Below are 20879 nucleotides of genomic sequence, written 5' to 3' on the forward strand. Positions count from 1 at the left end.
AAACAAACTTTCTTTAAAGACAACAAAACGTCGTTTAGCAAAAGAGCTCGTTTCGTAATCGCTACTTTCGTATGTAGCAATATAGTTTTAAAACTAAATTACAAAATAAATGTATTTCGTAGTTTAACTTGCGAAAGGTTAAATTTCGTAAGTAGCATTTGCGAAATGAACATCGACAATTTTAAATGTTTCGTAATATTCGGTACGAAAAAAAAAAATTCCTGATTCTCAATATCCTTCCAAATGAATTTTATTTTTCCGGAACTGTACGAAATCTTCCGGTTAACAACTCTATTTCAAACTTTGTTTTTTTCTCGTATTTTTTTTGATATAAATTTTGAAGAAGCAGAAGAGGCGTTGGTAAAATATTGTAAAGATAATTTAAAATGAAAAATATTAAAAAATATTATAAAATAAATAAAAAGTAAAGATAATTTTGATCCGATAAATCACGATATTCAAAGAGCAGTACTTTGCACCAATCAAAGCACTATCACTTTTTTTTTTGTGGCATGAAATTTTTACAAAATCAAAATGTATTACATTTTATTACAAAAATAAACTAGCTAAACAACTCAATTTCTAATACTCAATTGAAATATGAAAATTGTCGTGGTCTCAGTTAAATTTTAACAAAAACATATCGTAAAATGTTAACAATGACGCGTCGTAAAGCGTTTACAATGACATGTCGCGACGTTAGAATTATCTTGTTCTAAGTCCATGTTTTTGCAAACTGAGAAAATCGATATCAAAGTTTGAGTTTGTTTGCTGCTAAGTTGAAAAAATTATTTGGGAATTAAAGATTTTCTTTAGATTTATGATTGTTCCGTTGTTTATTTTTAAATAAAAAAAACTTATAAAAATTTCGCTAACGCCCATATTTTCCCACCCACTTTTGGAGATAGAACAAAATAACTTTGGTATTTTGTAAAATACAAAAATATTATTTTGTCACATCTTATATATTAAATATATTAACTACATTTTTTAACAAAGACATGTTGAAAATCGATGAAATTTTGTTCAAGGTAGTCATTCTTCTTACGCAGTGCTGTTGCACCCCCACGCCCCTAAATTAGGGTTGGTTGGGACCCGGCGAATCTATGGGAACTCTTTTTAAAGTAAAAGGAGTTTTTTTTTTGTAATACCTAAAAATGGAATTTTTAAAAATTTATTTTGGGAGGGGCTCCGACCCACTAGCTATTGCACTGTTCTTACAAGTTTATTTGATACCTGTTCGCGCCGGCTCTGAACAAGACTAAGACATCTAATTTAAAACAGAACACTTCGCTACATAATAAAAAAAGGGTAATATATAGCGTATAGGAAAGGGATGAAAAATATTTATCAAAGAAACAGCTTTTTTAAAATTTTCTATCAATTATTTAAGTCTCACAGATATTAACACAACATTTAAACTAATCTAATTAAAAACAGCATGCAAGATGAACTTGATTTTAATTTTCGTATACCTGTGATTCTATTACAAGAGTTTAAGTATTTGTTAAAAACTATAATAAATAATAAGCTAAATAAGGAATTTTATCAAGATTTCTAAATAATAATAATAACTATATGTTTTATATATCAATACTAAATAAATAACAGAGAAAGTCATATATAAAATCACTTTATTAATGCTTTGTAAAATGCAATATCAACAGCAGGCATGTATGAATACATGGAAATGATATCATTGGCTTTTTCAGCAGATAAAGACTGATAAGGAGCACGTAAGCAAGCTGCCATTGGTATATTTGTCTTTAATGGTTTGGTAATAATGCTTGATGCTGCTCGCTTGACAAACTTATTAATACGAGCTTGTGAATAATTGTCTGAAAATGAGGTTTAAAAAAAAAACATGGTATGGCAGACCGTTTCGATAAACAAGATTTTTAACTCTTGTATAAGGCACTAACTTATAACTTGAAAAACCAGCAACAACTGAAAAATTCTTCACATCTTTTAATTGCATTTGGTAAACAGAGAATGGTTTTTTACGGTTTACATTTTTAATAGCTCTTTCTAGTCCAAGCGGACTAAATATTTCTGCAACAGAGAGAGATTTTTCATATATATAATATTCTTTGGCTACTAATATTCAATGTTGAAAGATAGTACGATTTACAAACTCTATATTGTGTATTAGAAACAAAGAAGCTATAATAATAAGACATTTTTTTTCTCGAATTTTCACGAGCAGCTGTCCGACAGCATTTTTTCTCTAGTTTTTCGGTAGTTTTTGAATAAAAATGTTTTTTACCGTCATTATCTAAGGTCCAAAAGTTATCAAATATAACTTGACGCTCGATCTCAGTTATATTAGTAGAGCATTTGAACTTACAATTTTTGCAACATTTTAGCGTTGCGATAGATCTTTCAGGCACTTGTTTACCTTTTGAATTTTTATAAGCTTTACCCGACTGACGTTGCATTTTTCTTATATTTTGTTTCCAATTACTCGTATCAGCTTTACGTTTTCTAGATATTCCACCATGGGGTGACCTACGAGAAGGTGTAATACCAAGCGACTCTAAAGATTAAAAAACTCCATTACCTTTTTTACTTGATTATCTAGGATGCATAAATAATAAATTATTTTGTTTTTTATGCATTCTGGATAATCAAAATAAAATTTGGCAAAATTATAACGCTAATTAAGTGAAAAAATACCTTCGTTTTGATTCAGAGCATGTTCCATTTTTTGGTCAATATTTTTAGTTGCCATTTTGAAAATTACAATAACAACAAAATTATTCCGTACAAATATGTAATTGTAAATATATGATTGGTTGATCGGAGTTAAAATAAGATAACATTTTCAAATTTGCTTATTTAGGAGATAGAACAATGCAATATGGCATGCAACACCGTATTAAAAGTTTTATATATTTTCAATATAGGGGAACATGGGGTAAGATGACGAATGGGGCAAAATGAAAACCTACAGTTATCTCTTAAGCAAAACTAAATATAACAGTTGACTTTAGCTGAAAGGGAAGTAGATTAGTTTTACTAGATTTATCAATGGTTTCTTTTTAAATATTATTTTTGTGACGAAAGTTAAGTATTAAAAAGTTTTTCCGACATAGAGAAAAAAACTTTTTATCCTCGTTTTACTTGATTTATTACATCGCTACATCACCAGCTAAAGGTAAGCGAGAAATTTTTATTTAATTTGATGAAACTGGAAGCCATACAAGAAGTATTAGGCTATGATAATTTGATTATGTACTGATTCTGATTCATTTTAAAGATTGTATTAGCCTGGGCAAGATGACCGGGGCAAGATGGCTTGTCCGTAATCTATATTAAACGGAAGTTTACTTGTACTGTTTGCTATTCTTGTATTGTTCAGTAATTATTTTATTACAAAATACAATATTTGTTTGACAATAGTTTTATTTTGTTGCGTTGGAGTTTGCTACAAACTGATTACTAGGTTGTTACTGTTTTTTTTTGCATTGACCGATATAAATGTATAATTTATTAGTTTTAAAAGTTACACCTTTATTTGTATTACTTTTTTAATAAAAAAGAATTTGTGATGATGGTTTTTGAGGCATTTATAGCTTCATAGAGTTTTCTTTTCTTAAAGTTTTAAACTTTGTTAACTCAAATCGTCATCTTGCCCCGTACGCGGGGCAAGATGACGATTTGAGTTAACATCGTTTAATGAGTTTTTCCTTAGCTATTTTCTACTTTTAGAGTGGTTTTTTGATACATAAGTGACGCGGAATGATTTTTTATCACTTTTAAATCAAGTTTTAATTTTTGGGACAGATATTGACTAAGATACAGGCGTTTTTCGAAACGTTCGTCATCTTGCCCCATGTTCCCCTAAATAAAATAGAAAAACATAGTGCAAAACTATTCAAAAACTATAAAAACTCGATTTTTTCAGAAAGTGGAGATAGAACAAGATAATTCTAACGTCGCGATGTCGTAAAAAGTTAACAAAAACATGTCGTCAAATGTTAGCAATGAACGTCGTCAAATGTTAACAACGATATGCCGTCAAATATTAATAATGACATTTCGTAAAAGTTAATGTACGATCTAACTTTTTCTCGAAAAGAATTACATAAGCATGAAATGATTTATCGTCATATATAAATAAATTTTGATAAGTTCGAGATCAAACTTAATAAATTAAATTATTGCAAAAACTACTTACAAAAAACTGAAGTAAAAAAAGAAATAAAAAAATATAAGATAATATAAAAACATTCATATTAACACTCATTGGAATTAAAATCAAGTAGAATATTAGTAAAACTATTTCAAATTTTTTTTTGTTGCAATTTTCATAGCACAATATCTCCTGTTATTGTGTTCCACAACTTGTTATTGTGTTCCACAACTAATTCTTTTATTTATTGTCACAACTTACCTTGTTATTAACTGTTATTTGATTTAGATATTTCTTTATTATTATCAAAAAAAATAAATCTAATGAATTCAATATTGTTATTCCTAAAGCTGTTCCATATCTTTGGTGTTCAATATGAGATTCTATATACCTTTGGTGTTCAATATGAGATTCTGTATTCTTTTTACTTTGTTTTCATAACTTATAAGCAACTTATAAACTTATAAACTTATAAACTTGTTTTCATAACTTATAAGCAAATAAAAAAAAACTTGTTTTTTTTCCACCAATTAAAGTATCGAAGCAAAAAATGCTAGCAAAATTCCCATTATAATTCATATATATTTTTTATCTTGTATTATAAACTGTTTAATAAAAATTGTATCCCTAGGTGTCAGTCAGTGAAAAATTTTCTTAAATATTAGTATTTATTTTCATATTATCACATTTCCGAATTGAAGTTGCCATGTAATAAGTGTAATGTTTTTTAAACAAAAATGTTTTAGACAGTGCTAGATTTCGGACATTTTTTATGACGAATTTAATTAACGGTCATACGAAGCACAATCTCACATACTTTAAAATCTATTACTAGAATTGTTCAAAATGCGTGTTTACTTTTATTATAAAACTTCACTGTATAAACGGATGTCTTTGTTTATTTTGCAGTTTTAATGTAAAAGTTATTACATTTATTACAAGTCTTAAAATTTATCAGGTTTTTGCCTGGCGTTATTATAAAGAAATTATCCTTATTATACAATTTCTTCTTTTAGAGTACACAGAGCATAGTAGTCGTTGCAGCGGTTCAAGATTAGAAAAATGTTTAAGAAGAAAAGTTTATACCACCAGATAATTTAATAAATCATTGAATAACTTTTGTTTGTAGCAATACATCTAGTAAATTTAAGTACTAACTAACTTTAACTTAATGAAAAAAATCAGCGAGGATTAATTTTAGCTGTGCGTCTTAGAATATTGGAACCCGACTTTTAAATGACTTTGTTTGAAAGTTAGTTTTGAAATCATTGTATATTTCAATGGCTTCATAAAACGTCATCAAAGAAATCAAATTATTAAATCAAACAACTAAAAATAGTTGGCTATATCAAAAATATTTCTTTAAAAAAATATTTTACTTCAAAATTTAAATATCCGTATATATTTACATATTTAGTAAAAAAATACTTCAACCAAAAACATCGATTACCCAATCATAACAACTGAAAATAAGGGGAAAATATTCATGAAAAAGCTTCCAGTCATTTAAATTCAAACTTTCGTCAAGCGTGAGATTCGTCCGTCGTTGTTTGTACGACTTGTTTTGATGTTTCATTTGTTTCACCAGTCAATTTAGCCTAAACACCCAAAAGAAATTATCATGCATAAACACCCAAAGGAAAATTGTATCACTTACTTTTATAGGTTATTGCAACCTAATGGTTTGTTACCCTATATATATTTCAAACATAACTATGGATATCATACATAGTTACCGTTCAGTGGGTTATAACTTTTACTTCATACTGTTCAATACTAACATTATTTTGTAGGTGTGCCCATAAAAGTTCAAAAACTTTTCTACCCTCAAATGTAAGCGTGGGATATAATATGTAGCTTATAAAACAATAATTTGCTTAAAAAACAGGTAGATGGTTACCTAATATATCACTTTCATATTTTTAACAAATCGTGTCCTACTCAGGGCGGTCCCGAACGCATACGAAACCCCCCAATGGGAGACCTCTTCGAGACGGCCCTGGTCTTATGTATTAATAAACAACAAATTAAGGTTGTTGTTTTTTTTTGTATATGTATGTATGTACGCTTAAGTATTGTTCATTAACAAAATTTATGGAGAAACATTTACATGACCGGGGCAAAAAAAAAAAACAATAGTGGTCTTTTCACTAAGCCCGTAGTAGTTCTTAATAAAAAAGTAGTAGTTCTTAATAAAAAAGATTTGAATATTCCATAGTTGATAAAGATCACATATTCTCGATATATTTTTTAAAACTGGTTTTCTTTAGAAATATAAAAACCCTTTGTTCTTTATAATTCTATACTCTATGACTGTTCTAGTGAACAAATTAAACTTTTTTTTTTAACCAATTTATAAGATTTTCACAACACGTCACCTCCTGTGTGGTATAATGGTGATGTGTTAAGAAAAACTTATAATTAAGTTATTGCATATGTGCATGCTACATGCATAATTGAGTGCATATTAGAAAGGTGCAAATATATAAGCATATATAAGTATATAAACAAGATCAAACCTTTGTACATGCACATAAAAAAGATTAAGCATATATATAAAATGTTTATTTCACTTTTTCTATATAAAATCTTTATCTCTGAACATTAAATGTTAAAGATACTGTAAATTTTATATAAACATTAAAAAAAAAAAAATTAAAATTAGTTTTTGCATCTAATCTAAAATGTTAATAATGTATATAATGTTGAAACCAACAGAGCGTTCTAATGTTGACACCCGACTCCAGTGCCGTGGCTGGTGGGTAGGAGCCCCCCCCCCCCCCCTCAAAAAAAAGTCTGTTTACATCCAATCCATAAACCTAACTTTAACAACCAACCTAAAATTTACTTTCATTCACAGTACCTTTTTCTTGAGAGTTGTAACAAATGTTGACATACGTTAACTATATAAATATTGACATTGTTTAAATATTAATCTATAATTATTTTGACAGTATTTTTTTTAATGATGTATTTACTATTTTTAGCAGAGAAAAATGAGATCGACAAAATAACAATTTAAGACCAATAAACGTTTTTAGTATTAAATTGTTACATGTTAACATTTGTAGAATGGTAAATGAAGATCATAGCTACTTAAGACGAATTCTATTTGCTAACTTTTTTTTTTTGGCGGTTGAAACTTTACACATTTTTTTGTAGAATAAAAACGTTATTATTCAATACTTTGAATAATAGCTTTTAGGATTTTTTATAACAAAGTAGTAAAAAATAAAACAATTTAAAATAAATAAAATCTTTTAAATAATCAAATACATAAGATATGGGTACAAAATATAAAATCTTACAACACAAAATCCATATAACAAATCTTAATAAAATAAATATAACATAAGAATAATGATCCTATTTAAAAAAAAAAAATGGTCCAATTTCCAAATAATCTACCTTCCAAATTTCTAGTTTCATACTAACAGCATCTATTATTTTGTTTACAGTTCTCATTAGAATAAACTAATAAGTTTATATTTAAAAAATTTAATAAAAAGTCTTGAAAATATTTTTAATTGTTAAAAGTTACTTCCTGATGCATCTTTTATGGCTGGTTTAGATCCGAATGATCCGGAAAGAATTTTGTTCTAGAAAAAACGACCATGGAATGTTTAATATTTTTCTGACATGTTTATACATCAGTAATAATAAATTTAATATTATAAAAACAAAATTAAGGTATATTTTATAAAATGTTATTATAATGTAAAACATGGAACTTAAAGTCAAATAGACTGTCAACAGTTGAAAATTATTTAAAGTTAAGATGAGGGATGCAAATAAAAAAAATTGTCAAGTATGAAATGTAATGCTTTACGTTTAGACATTATTGGTAAATTTGAATATTCTAAAAATTCAGTTCCACAATCATCTATGATAAATACTAAACTGAAAAAAACCAAGAAGTATTATATACATAATCTAAATCCAGTGAATAATCAATAGCCTTGTTAAAAATTTTGAAAATTAGAGCGCTGAATGCAAAAAAGATAATAAAATCTAGGAAAAAGATCCAAAGTATTTAGAATATTAAAAAAAAAAAACAGCTGAATAGTCAAATAAAAAAGTTCTTCTTAAAAAGTTTTTCATTTAGGACAAACATAATTTCCAATTGATTGATCTCTAGTGCCAGATAATGAATACATTAATATGATTGATAATGGTTTTTGAATACATTGAAATAATTGGTTGAAAAACAAAGAAAAAGTTCTAAATATTTGATAGATGTTTGTGCATGATGATTTCTGAACAATAAATTGCATCTATTCCGATTTATAAACAAAGTGAAACAGAATCACAACACATTCTTCTGGTCAGAAATGGCAGGCTTTCATTAGGCCTGAAACTGTGTTTAATTATCTAAATAAACTAAAAATTGACAAGTAGCCAAGAAAAAAAACACACCAGGTGTACCTAACCAAAAACCAAAATTTTTCTAAACATAAATAATTTCCTTGATCTGTAAAAGCTTTTTGTGGAATTTGTTTTTTATGCATAAGAAAGTACAATGAAAATGGGACACTTAATATAAAGAATAACACATTTCAAAAATTTGTTTGGATGAATAAAAAAGCAAAAAAAATTAATGATCTATTTACAAATTTAAAATTGACAATCTATTTACACACATTGGAATCTTTACAATTGCAGAAGTAGTTTTATTAAAATCCAAATTTTTCTGCGATTTGTGTTAAATTTTTTCGTTCAGTGTTTCAGCCAGTCATTATTTTTAAAAGTGCGCAAATAAACTTTAATCACACACTTACTTAAATAAATGTGCGTATGTCTAAGTGTCTTAATAAACATTAGGGTAAAGAAATTTTAAAAAACTTACTAATTAGAGGTTGTCCAATAAATGGGGTTTGTAATAAACAGCAAAGCCTTAACTTAAAAAGTGGAGGGAGTGACTGAGGTAAATGGAGGAAGTTCAATATTATTAAACAGAATTAATTATATTTATATAAAGGTGTTTAACAATATATTTTACACCTAAGAGCACATAGAAACAACACATTGGGTAGTAAAATTAAAAAACTAAAAAGATCTATACTACTACACCTGAAGCTTAAGAAAATCATGGCTTTTAACTATGAAATTTAAAAATATTAAATTTATTGTGGGTTAAGCTTTGCTGACAAATTCTATTTTTGAGCCTGAGGTATTTCATGAGAAAGTGGGACAAATTTTAAAGGTTTGTAACCCACCATCTCAGATTTTCTTCATACTTTGTAAAAATGGTCACCTATATAACATAGAATACCTTGACAAATTTTACCACTGATATCAATTGGGTTATGGAGATATTGTTACTATAAAATCAGCTATTTTTAGCAGGTTTTTTTGTTTGGTGGCCATTTTGATTTTACTAGTTTTATTTTGCAAGTTACTGTTTAACTAAACATGTAATTAAGCTGAAAATTAGTACCAGTATAGTTTTTAAGACAAGGAATCAGAATATGATATTTGTTTTCAATGAAAATCTTTAAATCTATATCAATATGGGGATTGTACTTTACCTATCGCTATTTTTGAAATTTTAACACAAGCGGAAAGGAGATAACCTGGTAACTATGGTAGCATTAATTTTTTGTGAATTTTTTTTATTTTTTATTAAAATAGATATTTTAAAGATTGTTTTGGTGCAAAATTGAGAGGTGGGTTTTTTGAGGATTTTTAAAAATAATCAAACAAATTATAATGAAAAGCTACATTCGGATATTATTTATAAAGAAATTACTTATTTTGAAAACTTTATCAATAGTTAAAATGAAAAAATTCATTATAAATGTAATATATTGAGTTTAAAAAATTAAATGAATACAAGTTTTAAATAAGAAACTAGTCTATAAAAAACCAGAACTTGTATCTGATTAATTCATAAATTGCTTATAAAAGAAAAACTGGTGTAATATGAGTGAGTTAATTTAAAGATTGGATTTTATAATATGAGTGAGTTAATTTAAAGATTGGATTTTAGGCAAATTGTCTGTGTCTATTTGGTATATGCGCCCTGTTCTTGAAGATAATGGGTTTTTTTTATCATAATTAGAATATGGGGCTATTAGGAACCCAACAAGGAATTTTACAAGGATATCTTCATTTTTTTATCAACTTTAAACACCAAACCAACCCAGTAAAGCATATCATATTTGCAGATATAATTTTTTCCAGCAATGATTTCTTGAAGATATTGTATGGAGGCAGTAAGGCTGAATGTTAGATTAAATTCCTCCTGCTCAAAGACTCTTTTGACATTTATGCTTGTTGCATACTGCGGAATAAATTGGTGGAAACCTCTTGTACCAGGTAAAGTATTTGCGGTATTCAATCAAAGAGTAAAAGGTTTATGGACTAAAAAAAATATCTTCGTATTTTAAAAAAAAGAAGTGGATGCCAAATATGTTATTTTTGGAAAAATTTCAATTTTTTTCAAAAAAGTCAATTGAACATTGAAGACTAGCACTTGAAACAAGTTTTATAACTGTTCCACCAATGCCATCACATGGTGACTTTCCATGTGATATTGCAAAGAAATTTCATCCACATTACATCCCAAAATCTTCAGCATGATGGTATAAATTTAAAAAATGTTTGCAATTTTTGTACTGACCAACACAACCATCAGAAAAATAGTGGATTCTTGTGGCATTTGGAAACACTTCTTGTACAAATTGGACAGTTCTTTTTACTATACAATAAATAAATCCAACATCATGTGTTAAGTCATCAGATATAAAACATAAAGACGTTAGTTGACTTTTAGTAGCACCTTGATCATTTTTGTCATGAATAACTACAGGATGTAGTGTGCATTGCTGTTGTTTCTAGTGGTAACCCTGGATTTTGTCTTGTATGACAAACTTAAATCTTTTCTCTTCTGTTAGCCATTTTCAGCTTTCTTGCATCGAAAGTTTCAATTTATCTAGATATTCCACTTTTTTCTGATGTTCAACATTGGGCTTCTCAGTAACATCATTTTTCAGGCCTACTGCACTAACATTGGGGATAACTGATAGCTTTTTCAATATAACATCAGTAGCTTTCATTTTTATTTTCCCTAGAAAAATTTTAGCATGTTGTATGGAACCCAATCAAATTTTACTGGTGATACATCTAATTTATCATAACTTATCATAATTTATCATAAAATGTGTTTATAAGTTCTTTTTCTTGTGCAACTTCTATATCTTTATCAAAAAATGTTTATTCCAGAAAATTATTTTCACCATTGTGGTCCTGTAAAACCAACCATCTTTTTTTTACCACTTCTTTTCAACATAAAGGACACATTTTAAAACCAGGTGTTGTTTCAATACCAATTGAGCACATATCTTTTGCCAGTTGAATGTTGATTTCTTGCAAACCACCTATAAATATATTATAAATAAATAAAACTCATCAAAATTAGAAAATAATAATTTAGATAATTTAATAATTTTAGAAATAAAATAAAAAAATTAAAATTTATTATGCAAACAGATTTTAACATTAACGTTTAATATTGATAGCTCAGATCTCCATAATAATAAATTTCTATCTCTCTCTGAATAGCTTGATGAATCTTACAATCCAGTTGATTTAGTGTACACCATTTTATGACATTGATCATTTGAAAAAATACCAAATGTACACAAAATCTTGTTCATTGTATTTTTTCAATTTTTTATTTAACTATAAATAAATACAAAATATACAAAGATATAAACATTTATTTAAAATGGAATTTTTTTTTTTATCTTTAAATGTTTTTTCATTTAATTTTGATTATAACTTGTTTTTTTATTTTAATGATTAAATACAGAGTAAGAACAACAACTGGCAAAATATCAGACTAATGATAAGTCTAAGCATTTTAATATTGAGTGTTTCTTCTGTTTTAGTAAAAAATAACTTGACATATGTCATTAATTAGAAAGCAAAAATTCATTTAAAAAAGAAATATTTATTTGAATTAAAGCTTCTTTAAATAATTGGTTAAATGAGTTTTCTTTTGTATAATTTTTGAATAATTTTTTTTACATAATACTCCTATAATTTTACAACAAATTTCAAAAAACCCACCTCTCAATTTTGCACTAAAACACTCATTAAAATATCTATTTTAATAAAAACAAAAAAAAAATCACAAAAAATTAATGCTACCATGCTTACCAGGCCTTCTTTCTGCTTTTGTTAGAATTTCAAAATTAGCTATAGGTGAAGTACAATCCCCGTATTGGTATAGGTCTAAATATTTTCATTGAAAACAATCATCATATTCTGATTCCTCGCCTTAAAAACAACACCGGTGCTAATTTTCAGCTTAATCACATGTTTAGTTGAACAGAAACTTGAAAAACAAAAAACTATAGTAAAATCAAAACGGCCGTCAAACAAAAAAACTGCTAAAAATAACTGATTTTTAAGTAACAATATCTCCAAAACCCATTTGATATCGGGGCTAAAATTTGTCAAGGTAGTTTATGTTATATAGGTGACCATTTTACAAAGTATCAAGAAAATCCGAGATAGTGGGTTACATGCCTGTCCCACTTCCTCATAGAATACCTCGCCTGTAATTTCTATTTTGGGACTCTTTATACAATAGAGAAATCTCTAACATACATTTTTATGCAAAAAGAATTTTTAGCAATTCACTGCAAATAAATACTTAATAACTTTACCTTTACAACATTAGTTGTCGTCCAAAATCTTTCTGACACAGAGGCAACTTTAGGTGACTCTCTAAAATAAAGATACAATATAACATATACTTATAAATCTTCATTTATCTTTAATAGGGTGGTTCAAAAAATAACAACTTTTTAAAATGACTTAGCATACTTCCTAATACTTATTGTGTTCTATATAACCAAATAGCACTGTATTTGAACATTTAAAAATTAAAAAATTTTTTTAGGGGTTGCTTATGATCCTTGAACATTTAACAGGTCTCTATAATTATTTTTTTTAAAAAAAGAGTTCATCAAAAATAGGTGAACCTGTGTCACAAATGAAGTGAAATTATATAATAATTTAATTTAATTTAAATAATGATTTTTTCAAAAATGCTTACATTTTACTGCATAAAAAGTGACATTTATGTCTAAAAATCAAAAAAGTGTTTTTCAAAGTTTTTTTGATAAAAAAAATTTTTAATTATTTTTTAGTAAAAGATAACTTTGCTTCATTTTATTTAAACATTGTTTTATTTAAATTTTGTGGTTCGATGTGAAGGAAAAAATATATTTAAACAACATTGTTTTATTTAATTTGCTTTTGTGGTTCGATGTAAATGAAAAAATATATTTAAACAACATTGTTTTATTTAAATAGTTTTTGTGGTTCGATGTGAATGAAAAAATATATAACATGTTTAAAATACTACAGTTAAAACTTTTTCTATTGTGGGTGTAAATGGAGTGCACTAAATTGACCTATTTTTGATAAACTTTCTAAAATAATATTAGGGACCTGTTAAAAGGTTCTTGAGCTAAATCTCTTACTAAATATTTTTTTTTTAAATCTAGTGCTATTTTGTTAAATAGAACACATCTAAGGAGATTTGTAATTTTTAAGGAGATTTGCAATTTTGAAGGAGATTTGCAATTTTTAAGGAGATTTGCAATTTTTAAGGGGATTTGTAATTTTTAAGGAGATTTGTAATTTTTAAGGAGATTTGCAATTTTTAAGGAGATTAGTAATTTTTAAGGGGATTTGTAATTTATAAGGGGATTTATAATTTGTAAGATTTAAGGGGATTGATAATCAACTAATAATGCATTAAAACTAATTTATGTTAAATACACAAATACTAGTTTTATAAGTGAATTTACTTTATTTCAGTCCATTTGTTTACTGTAGCAGTTCCAAGTGTTTTCAAAGCGCTGGAAGTTTTTTGAGTTGCATCAGAGAGTACTTGCTTTGACTTATTAACACTAAAACAAAAAAATTGCTGAAGTATATGATTTAAATATTTAAAATAAATCAATTTATTAAATTATACTTTTTTTACTAGTTTGCTTACTTGATGAATTATATAATTTTCTTACTATTTACTTGTCTAAATCGAACAATAATAAATTTTTAACAATAATAAATTGGTAGGTAATTTTTAATTTGTGTAAAATTAAAAGTTTTGAAATTAAGAGTAAAATTGAAACGATAATTACCTAATGATTTTATGATGCCTAATGATTTTATGATGCTATAAAGAATAGAACTTGTAAATCCTATTTATAATGAGACTTTGCAAAATGTAAAACATAAAATGTATACAACAAATAAAAACATATATATGTCATGCCTTAAATAATGCTTTAACCAGAGGTACGAAGTGCCAAAGGATTTTGGCTTTATACCTCTATTTTTTCCTGTGACTTTCAAATCCAAAGTCCTTTTTGGGACTCTGCATCACTGGCTTTAACATCTTTCCTTGTGTTTATATTCTAGTATTACACACCATGTTTGACTTATAACTTAAACATGAAACTTTTGCTTTACTTTTTATTGCTTCATGATTTATTCTGTAATTTTAATTAGTTAATATACTTTTTCCAACATAATTTCTATTTTTTTTTTACATTAAAACAAAACCTCAATAAATAAAATAAAGGAAACAGAAGTGAAAATAAGATTACACTGTTGAAAATCAAATAAAGGCCTGTTAGAATGAAATAAAGATCTAATTTTTTTTGGTTATAAAAAAATATGAATCTTTTCTGCATAGTATAAAAAATCTTTCTATTAAATAATATAATAAAAAGCCAAGAAAAAGCTTCAGATTAAGTTCTTTAGCACTTAAAAACTTCAGCACTTAAAATAACAACAAAAAGAATACTTTGATTTTCTAAAATCAAATCTGGTCAATCACACTTGATTGACAATAATTACTAGACTTATTAATTATTAGATTTGGTTTATGAAAATAATAGCTTCTGATTTAAAGGGATGTAAAAATGTAATATTATAAAATATGTAAAAAAGAATATTGTATAATTTTTATTTGAAACTAATTATTTAGAAATGATTTTTAAAATATATCTTTAATGTGCGACATTTGGCTTTTTAATAATATAAGTCACATAATATATTAGACAAACACAAAAAGTGTAAAAAATCCATATAAAAACTAGATGAAAATTTGATTGTGCAAAAAACAACTTTTTATTTTTTTCATTTCATCAATGTTGATCAGCAACCTTTAAATAACTGATTCAAGGTTTATGAGCACATATTAATGCACACTAAATGTTTATGGTATGACATTGCATCAAAAGATCTTGCTAACTGCGGATATCTAAGAACTTCAAAATTATGTGTATTCATATACTATTTAAATAAGCTAAAAGCTTTTTTGTATTGTAATATTGAAGTTGAAGATTCTTAAATATAATTTTTCAGCAACAGGAGAAAAATTTGTTGATTGCTTTAATACAAAGTAAATGAAATAAAGTTATTATAAAAAGAAAAATTTTATTTTCATTTACCATATTGCAAGCACATGAGCATTTATTTAGACTTTGTTAGTGTCAGACTAACTAGTCACTACAAGTTTACTTAATGGAAGCAGTCCAATAAAATTTTCTTTAAATAAACTTTCAAAAGTCTTATCAGCATAAAATTAATATTTTTTTCTTAAAGTGACTCGAGTAGAGGAAACTTGATGAAGATATATGTGTTTAGATAAATTCTATATATATAAGACTTTTTTTTTTTTTACAAATGTTTATGTTTGTCTCAATAATTACTATTAAACATCTTATTCAAAAAAAAAAAAAAAATACATTCATTAGAAAAAATAATAATGGGCTGTTTACATTGAAATGTCACATAAAGCAAATATATTTAAATACAAGCTTGGAATATAATCCAAAAGCATGGTAGTACCATACTCAACTTGTTTTTCTGCGTAGACATATTGTTCATTAAAGTTTGTATTTATAAACTAAAATAAAAAAAATTTAAAAAATATTTAGAAAAGTTGGGTATAAAGTGGTTTTTGAATCCAATAAAAATTTAAGAACATTGCTAACATCAAAAAACAAAACTAAATTGTCACATAATAGTCATGCAACTTATTTAATTGAATGCAAATGCTCAAAAAGAAATGTAGACAAAACAAAACTTCAAATTAGAACTTGAACTCAACATCTAAAAAGTTTAAACAAGGGGAAAAATTATCAGTCAGCAACAGCCATCCATAATAAGTTTTGCTTGGAAGCAATAAAGTGGGAGAATATTAAGACTCTTAAAATAGAAGTAAAAAAATTTGATTAAAAAGTTAGTGAAGCTCTTGAAACACAGAGGTACCCTTTAAACCTACTATAAAAAATATTTTCAGGGGTCACTCAAGACTTAACTTTAGACAAGTAACTAATATTATCAACAACAAAAATTTGGGTCTCCAAAGAAGCAAAATTGTATAAAATTTTTACAAACAATTTTTATTTTATAAAAAAAATTAATATTTTAGACTTATTTTCTGGAAAATGACATTTTTTAACTGAAAATGAAAAATATGCATTTTTTATAAAAAATTTTTATTACAATTTTTTTGTCAATATTTTTTATAAAATTTTTATAAAATTTTCGAAATTTTTAAATTATTCTTTTAATACTCACACTAAAATACTTTTGAAGAAAATTTTTTTTGTTGTTGATAATATTAGGGACCTGCTAGATGTTTAAGGGTCTCAAGCAATCCCTTAAAATATTTATTATATTTAAAAATAAAAAAATGCTGTCATGGTGATTATTTAATACACAATTAAATGCGGTAGTGGTGTAGTGGGAGAGCGCTTGCCTCATAAGCAAGAAGTTCCGAGTTCAATTCCCACCACATGATAGAAATTATAATATTCAATAAAATAATTAGTAATTATAATAAATAATTAATGTTGACAACAAATAATCTGACTAATAACAAAAAATTTTCTGCCAAAAATAAAAATGAAACTAAGCAGAATATCATAAAATTTTAAGAATGATCAGCAGATGTGAAGCAGTTTAGCAAAAAGAAAAAAAATAGAGAGTGTAAACAAATAATTTGATGTAATAAGAAAGTTTTTACAATAAAAAAAATTGCATTTATAATGTAAAAAAGTGTTTCAAATACATACGCTTGAGAATTTTGAATTCTGGCCCAGCGAGTATCACCAATTTCATTCCGTAACTCATTTAGTTTCTTTTCTTTGCGTTGGATAGAATTTTTTAACATAACAATATCATCTTCAATCTAAATGAAAAAAATTTATAAACTAATAGATTCACACACACACAAAAGTAATTTTGTATACTTTTAAAATATTGCAGTTTTGAATCAATTTGAAAACAAAAATAACAAACCTATTTAAACAATGTATTTGAACAACAAATGTTCTTGAACAAAAACAAATGATTTCAAAAGATTATTTTGCAGATATATTTTTGAAATAGAATAATTTACATATTTATTCAAAATCTAACAATCAGGATAAAAAAAAAATTCTATGTAATTTAAAGTAAAATTATTTTTTACATTCTTCATCAGACCTCATCTTAAGTATACATAGAGCAACTTGAAAGCAGATTAAGTTGCATTTACGACTGCATAAGCTTGTCAATAAATTAAACATAACTAATTTGTAAATCCAGAAAATTCTTTACAACCATTATGATAATTGTAGGAAAATTTTAACAATTTGTCTGAGTTTGACATCTACTGTTGCACACTTTTTCAGTTTTTTTACCCCTGTGATTATATGGCAGATTATGATAGAAAATTTTATGCTAATTAAGAATCATATATAAATATTTAAAGCATTCTAATTTGGTGGTAAAGTTTAAAAAATTACAGTAAAAACACTTTAATAATAACTACATTTTAAAAAACGCACTTTAATGATGTTTTTACTCATTTAAAAAATCTTTTTTTATATAACTCTAAAAATCAGTTTGGTGGTAAAGTGTTTGTTAATTTGCAAAAAGCACTGATACACAGTAATGATACTGTCAACCACAAAGTTCTAATGTCAAAATTATATCATTATGGTGTAAGAGGAATTGCTCTGAATTGGTTTAAATTGGTCATTGTTGTTGTGCTCTGTCACAAAATATGTTGGTAATGATGTTTTACCGATGTTTTTTTAAAATAAATACGTTGTTGACTTGAAAGCAACAACACTTTGTCACTTTTTTTTCTCACTAAATTCTTTTTTTTATTTTTTTTTTACACATGTTCTTATTTTTTAGGTTGAATTTCTGAAAAAGTGGGAGACTCGAAAATTGAGATAGACCTATGGTTCCTTCACCAAAATTGCTTAGAATTGTCCATAGAATCATCCTAGGGGGTGGCTCTAATCGATAAAAAATTTGGCCTGCCCTAATATATATATATATATATATATATATATATATATATATATATATATATATAGATATATATATATATATATATATATATATATATATACATATATATATACATATATATATACCTATATATACATATATATATACATATATATATACATATAAATACATATATATACAAATATATATATACATATATATACATATATATATACATATACATATATATACATATATATACATATATATACATACATATATATACATATATATATACATATATATATATACATATAAATATATACATATATATATATATATATATATATATATATATATATATATATATATATATATATATATATATCTATATATATATATATATATATATATATATATATATATATATGTAAAAAGAATAAAAATGTTTTTTCATTGGCAAAAACTAAACTTCCAATTTTGTGCTCTTTGTCTGTAACAAACTTTGCATACTCATCATCTATTTTTAAAACCTAGATTTAAAATTAATAGTGCAAATTCTTTCAATTTTTTTAATTATAGAAATTATGTACCCTACAATATTAAACAAACAATTTTTCAAAACACTTCCATTAACAGAACTTCTGGTATATTAATATGCTACAATTTGTTTCCATTACAAAGAAGTTCCTCTAAGTATAAAAAAAATAAAACATGGTTAGCTTGGCAACAATGTTCAGGTAATGCAACAACTTAGTAGATAGAACATAGTATAAGCTTGTAGACGTATATATACACTTTCAGTTATTGAGATTTCATTAAGTATCAAAGCACATAGCTTACTATTTTTGATTTCTTGGAAAGCATTTTATATGTTTTATAACCAAACATACTTTACAAATATTTAACTAAAATTTAGTAGTAGTCTTCACTCGCAATTAGTTTTTTTTTTTGCGTCTACATGACATCTAAAACTTGAACTAAAAAATCAAACATCTAATCAAAAATAATCAGGTATGTTCGCTCTCTGAGTATATAGGCTCTCTAAATCAATCAAGTATCAGTCAATTCAGAATTTTTTTTCTATTGAAACTAAAAAAATATACTCATAAATGACAAAAATGAAATGCATTTATAACTTGTAAAACCATGTGAAATGTTTATTCTTAATAAAAATCAATTGTTTTCTTTTAGTTATTATTTTTAGTGAAGTTTTTTTATAGATTCATCTATTTCTCTATTTCTTCTTAAATATTTATGATAGATTGAAAGATTCAAGACCTCAATTTTAAAAAAACTGTTCTACTGAAGTCTTTTATTCAAATTATGATTACACTTTCTTCTGTTTTTTTTTCTCTTTCTTTTCTTTAACATTTTATTAACATTTTTACTATTATCTTTTTTTAAATTATTATTTCTATTAATGGTACCACTTTTTCCTAAAAATAACGTTTTTATTTTATTACTACTTAAAAAAAGTAGATATAAAAAGTAATTTTATCATTAAACTAGAGTATTTTCGTTAAATTTTCAGATCTATATATCTTTTTAAACAGTCCATATTGTTGCTAGACATATATATTACAGCTCTTATTACTACTATTGTTAAAAAAAGCATAAGTTAACGGCGTAATTATTCTTTTATTTTTTATTAACATAAAATAAAGAAAAACAAGTTTCACTTAAAGCAGAACACGTGTATTTGCAATTAACTACTGACTTTACCCTAACTTAACGCATGCAACTTTAATATTAATAATTAATGTATGACTTTATTTTATGACGTTATAGAACCTTTTTAATCTCTTGAATAACTTCTTCTCTCCTCTCGTCTGATACTTCTGGCATCACAGTTTTCCCATCGTTATTTTCGTTTATATTTTCAGCTAAGTCAACGCTTGAAACTTTCGGGCCAGTTGCCATTTTTGTTTGTAATTAAAACGTCACTTAAGGTTGAATATAAAAAAAAATCTGAAGCAATATTTGTAAACAAATATCTCTCCCCCGTATTATATAGAATTAGCAATTTCGACAAAAACTGGTTGACAATAGAAGTGCGGTTTATTTAAAATCAATGATCTTAAAAAAATGGAAATTTTTTAGAAAATAAATTTTTAAACTCTAATATTTAAAAAATCACAAAAAAAAACAATCGACATCAAAATTTTAGTATCGAGTATAAAAAAGAAAATATAAGAAACAATAATAATGTTTTTTTATTATATCTTTTCATAAATCTATATTTCTTTAAGGTGTATTTTTTGGTATTTGACTTTGTTTAAAAGTCATTACAACTCTTAATTCAAGAAGATCGGAAACTGTACATGGTCATGGCTTTACAACGCTGAGAGATTATTAAACAAAATTAAAACCCTATTGGCGAATAATTTAATATAGGTTAGAAAAAAAAAGTTATTTAATC

The 20879-nt window shown here is 25.7% G+C and overlaps 1 protein-coding gene across 3 annotated transcripts; it reads right to left on the reverse strand.

Moving 5' to 3' along the window:
* Positions 1 to 5471: 5471 nt before the first annotated feature.
* LOC100207039 (uncharacterized) lies at positions 5472 to 20411 on the reverse strand. 3 transcript variants are annotated; one of them, XR_010638245.1, is made up of 6 exons: positions 20252 to 20411; positions 17248 to 17363; positions 13963 to 14064; positions 12811 to 12871; positions 6514 to 7734; positions 5472 to 6399 (listed from the first exon to the last, which is right to left on the reverse strand). XR_010638245.1 is itself a non-coding variant. In XM_065796405.1 (5 exons), the coding sequence occupies exons 1-5, from the start codon at positions 20378 to 20380 to the stop codon at positions 5659 to 5661; spliced, it is 483 nt and encodes a 160-aa protein (XP_065652477.1). In that variant the 5' UTR covers positions 20381 to 20411; the 3' UTR covers positions 5472 to 5658. The 3 variants fall into 3 exon arrangements, 2 of the variants coding, with proteins under 2 accessions (XP_065652477.1, XP_065652478.1); XM_065796405.1 differs by lacking the exon at positions 6514 to 7734 and having other exon boundaries at positions 5472 to 5733; XM_065796406.1 differs by having other exon boundaries at positions 5472 to 7734.
* Between the last annotated feature and the right edge of the window lie 468 nt (positions 20412 to 20879).

This window comes from Hydra vulgaris, chromosome 04 (assembly GCF_038396675.1).
Source record: "Hydra vulgaris chromosome 04, alternate assembly HydraT2T_AEP".
Lineage (NCBI taxonomy): Eukaryota > Metazoa > Cnidaria > Hydrozoa > Anthoathecata > Hydridae > Hydra > Hydra vulgaris.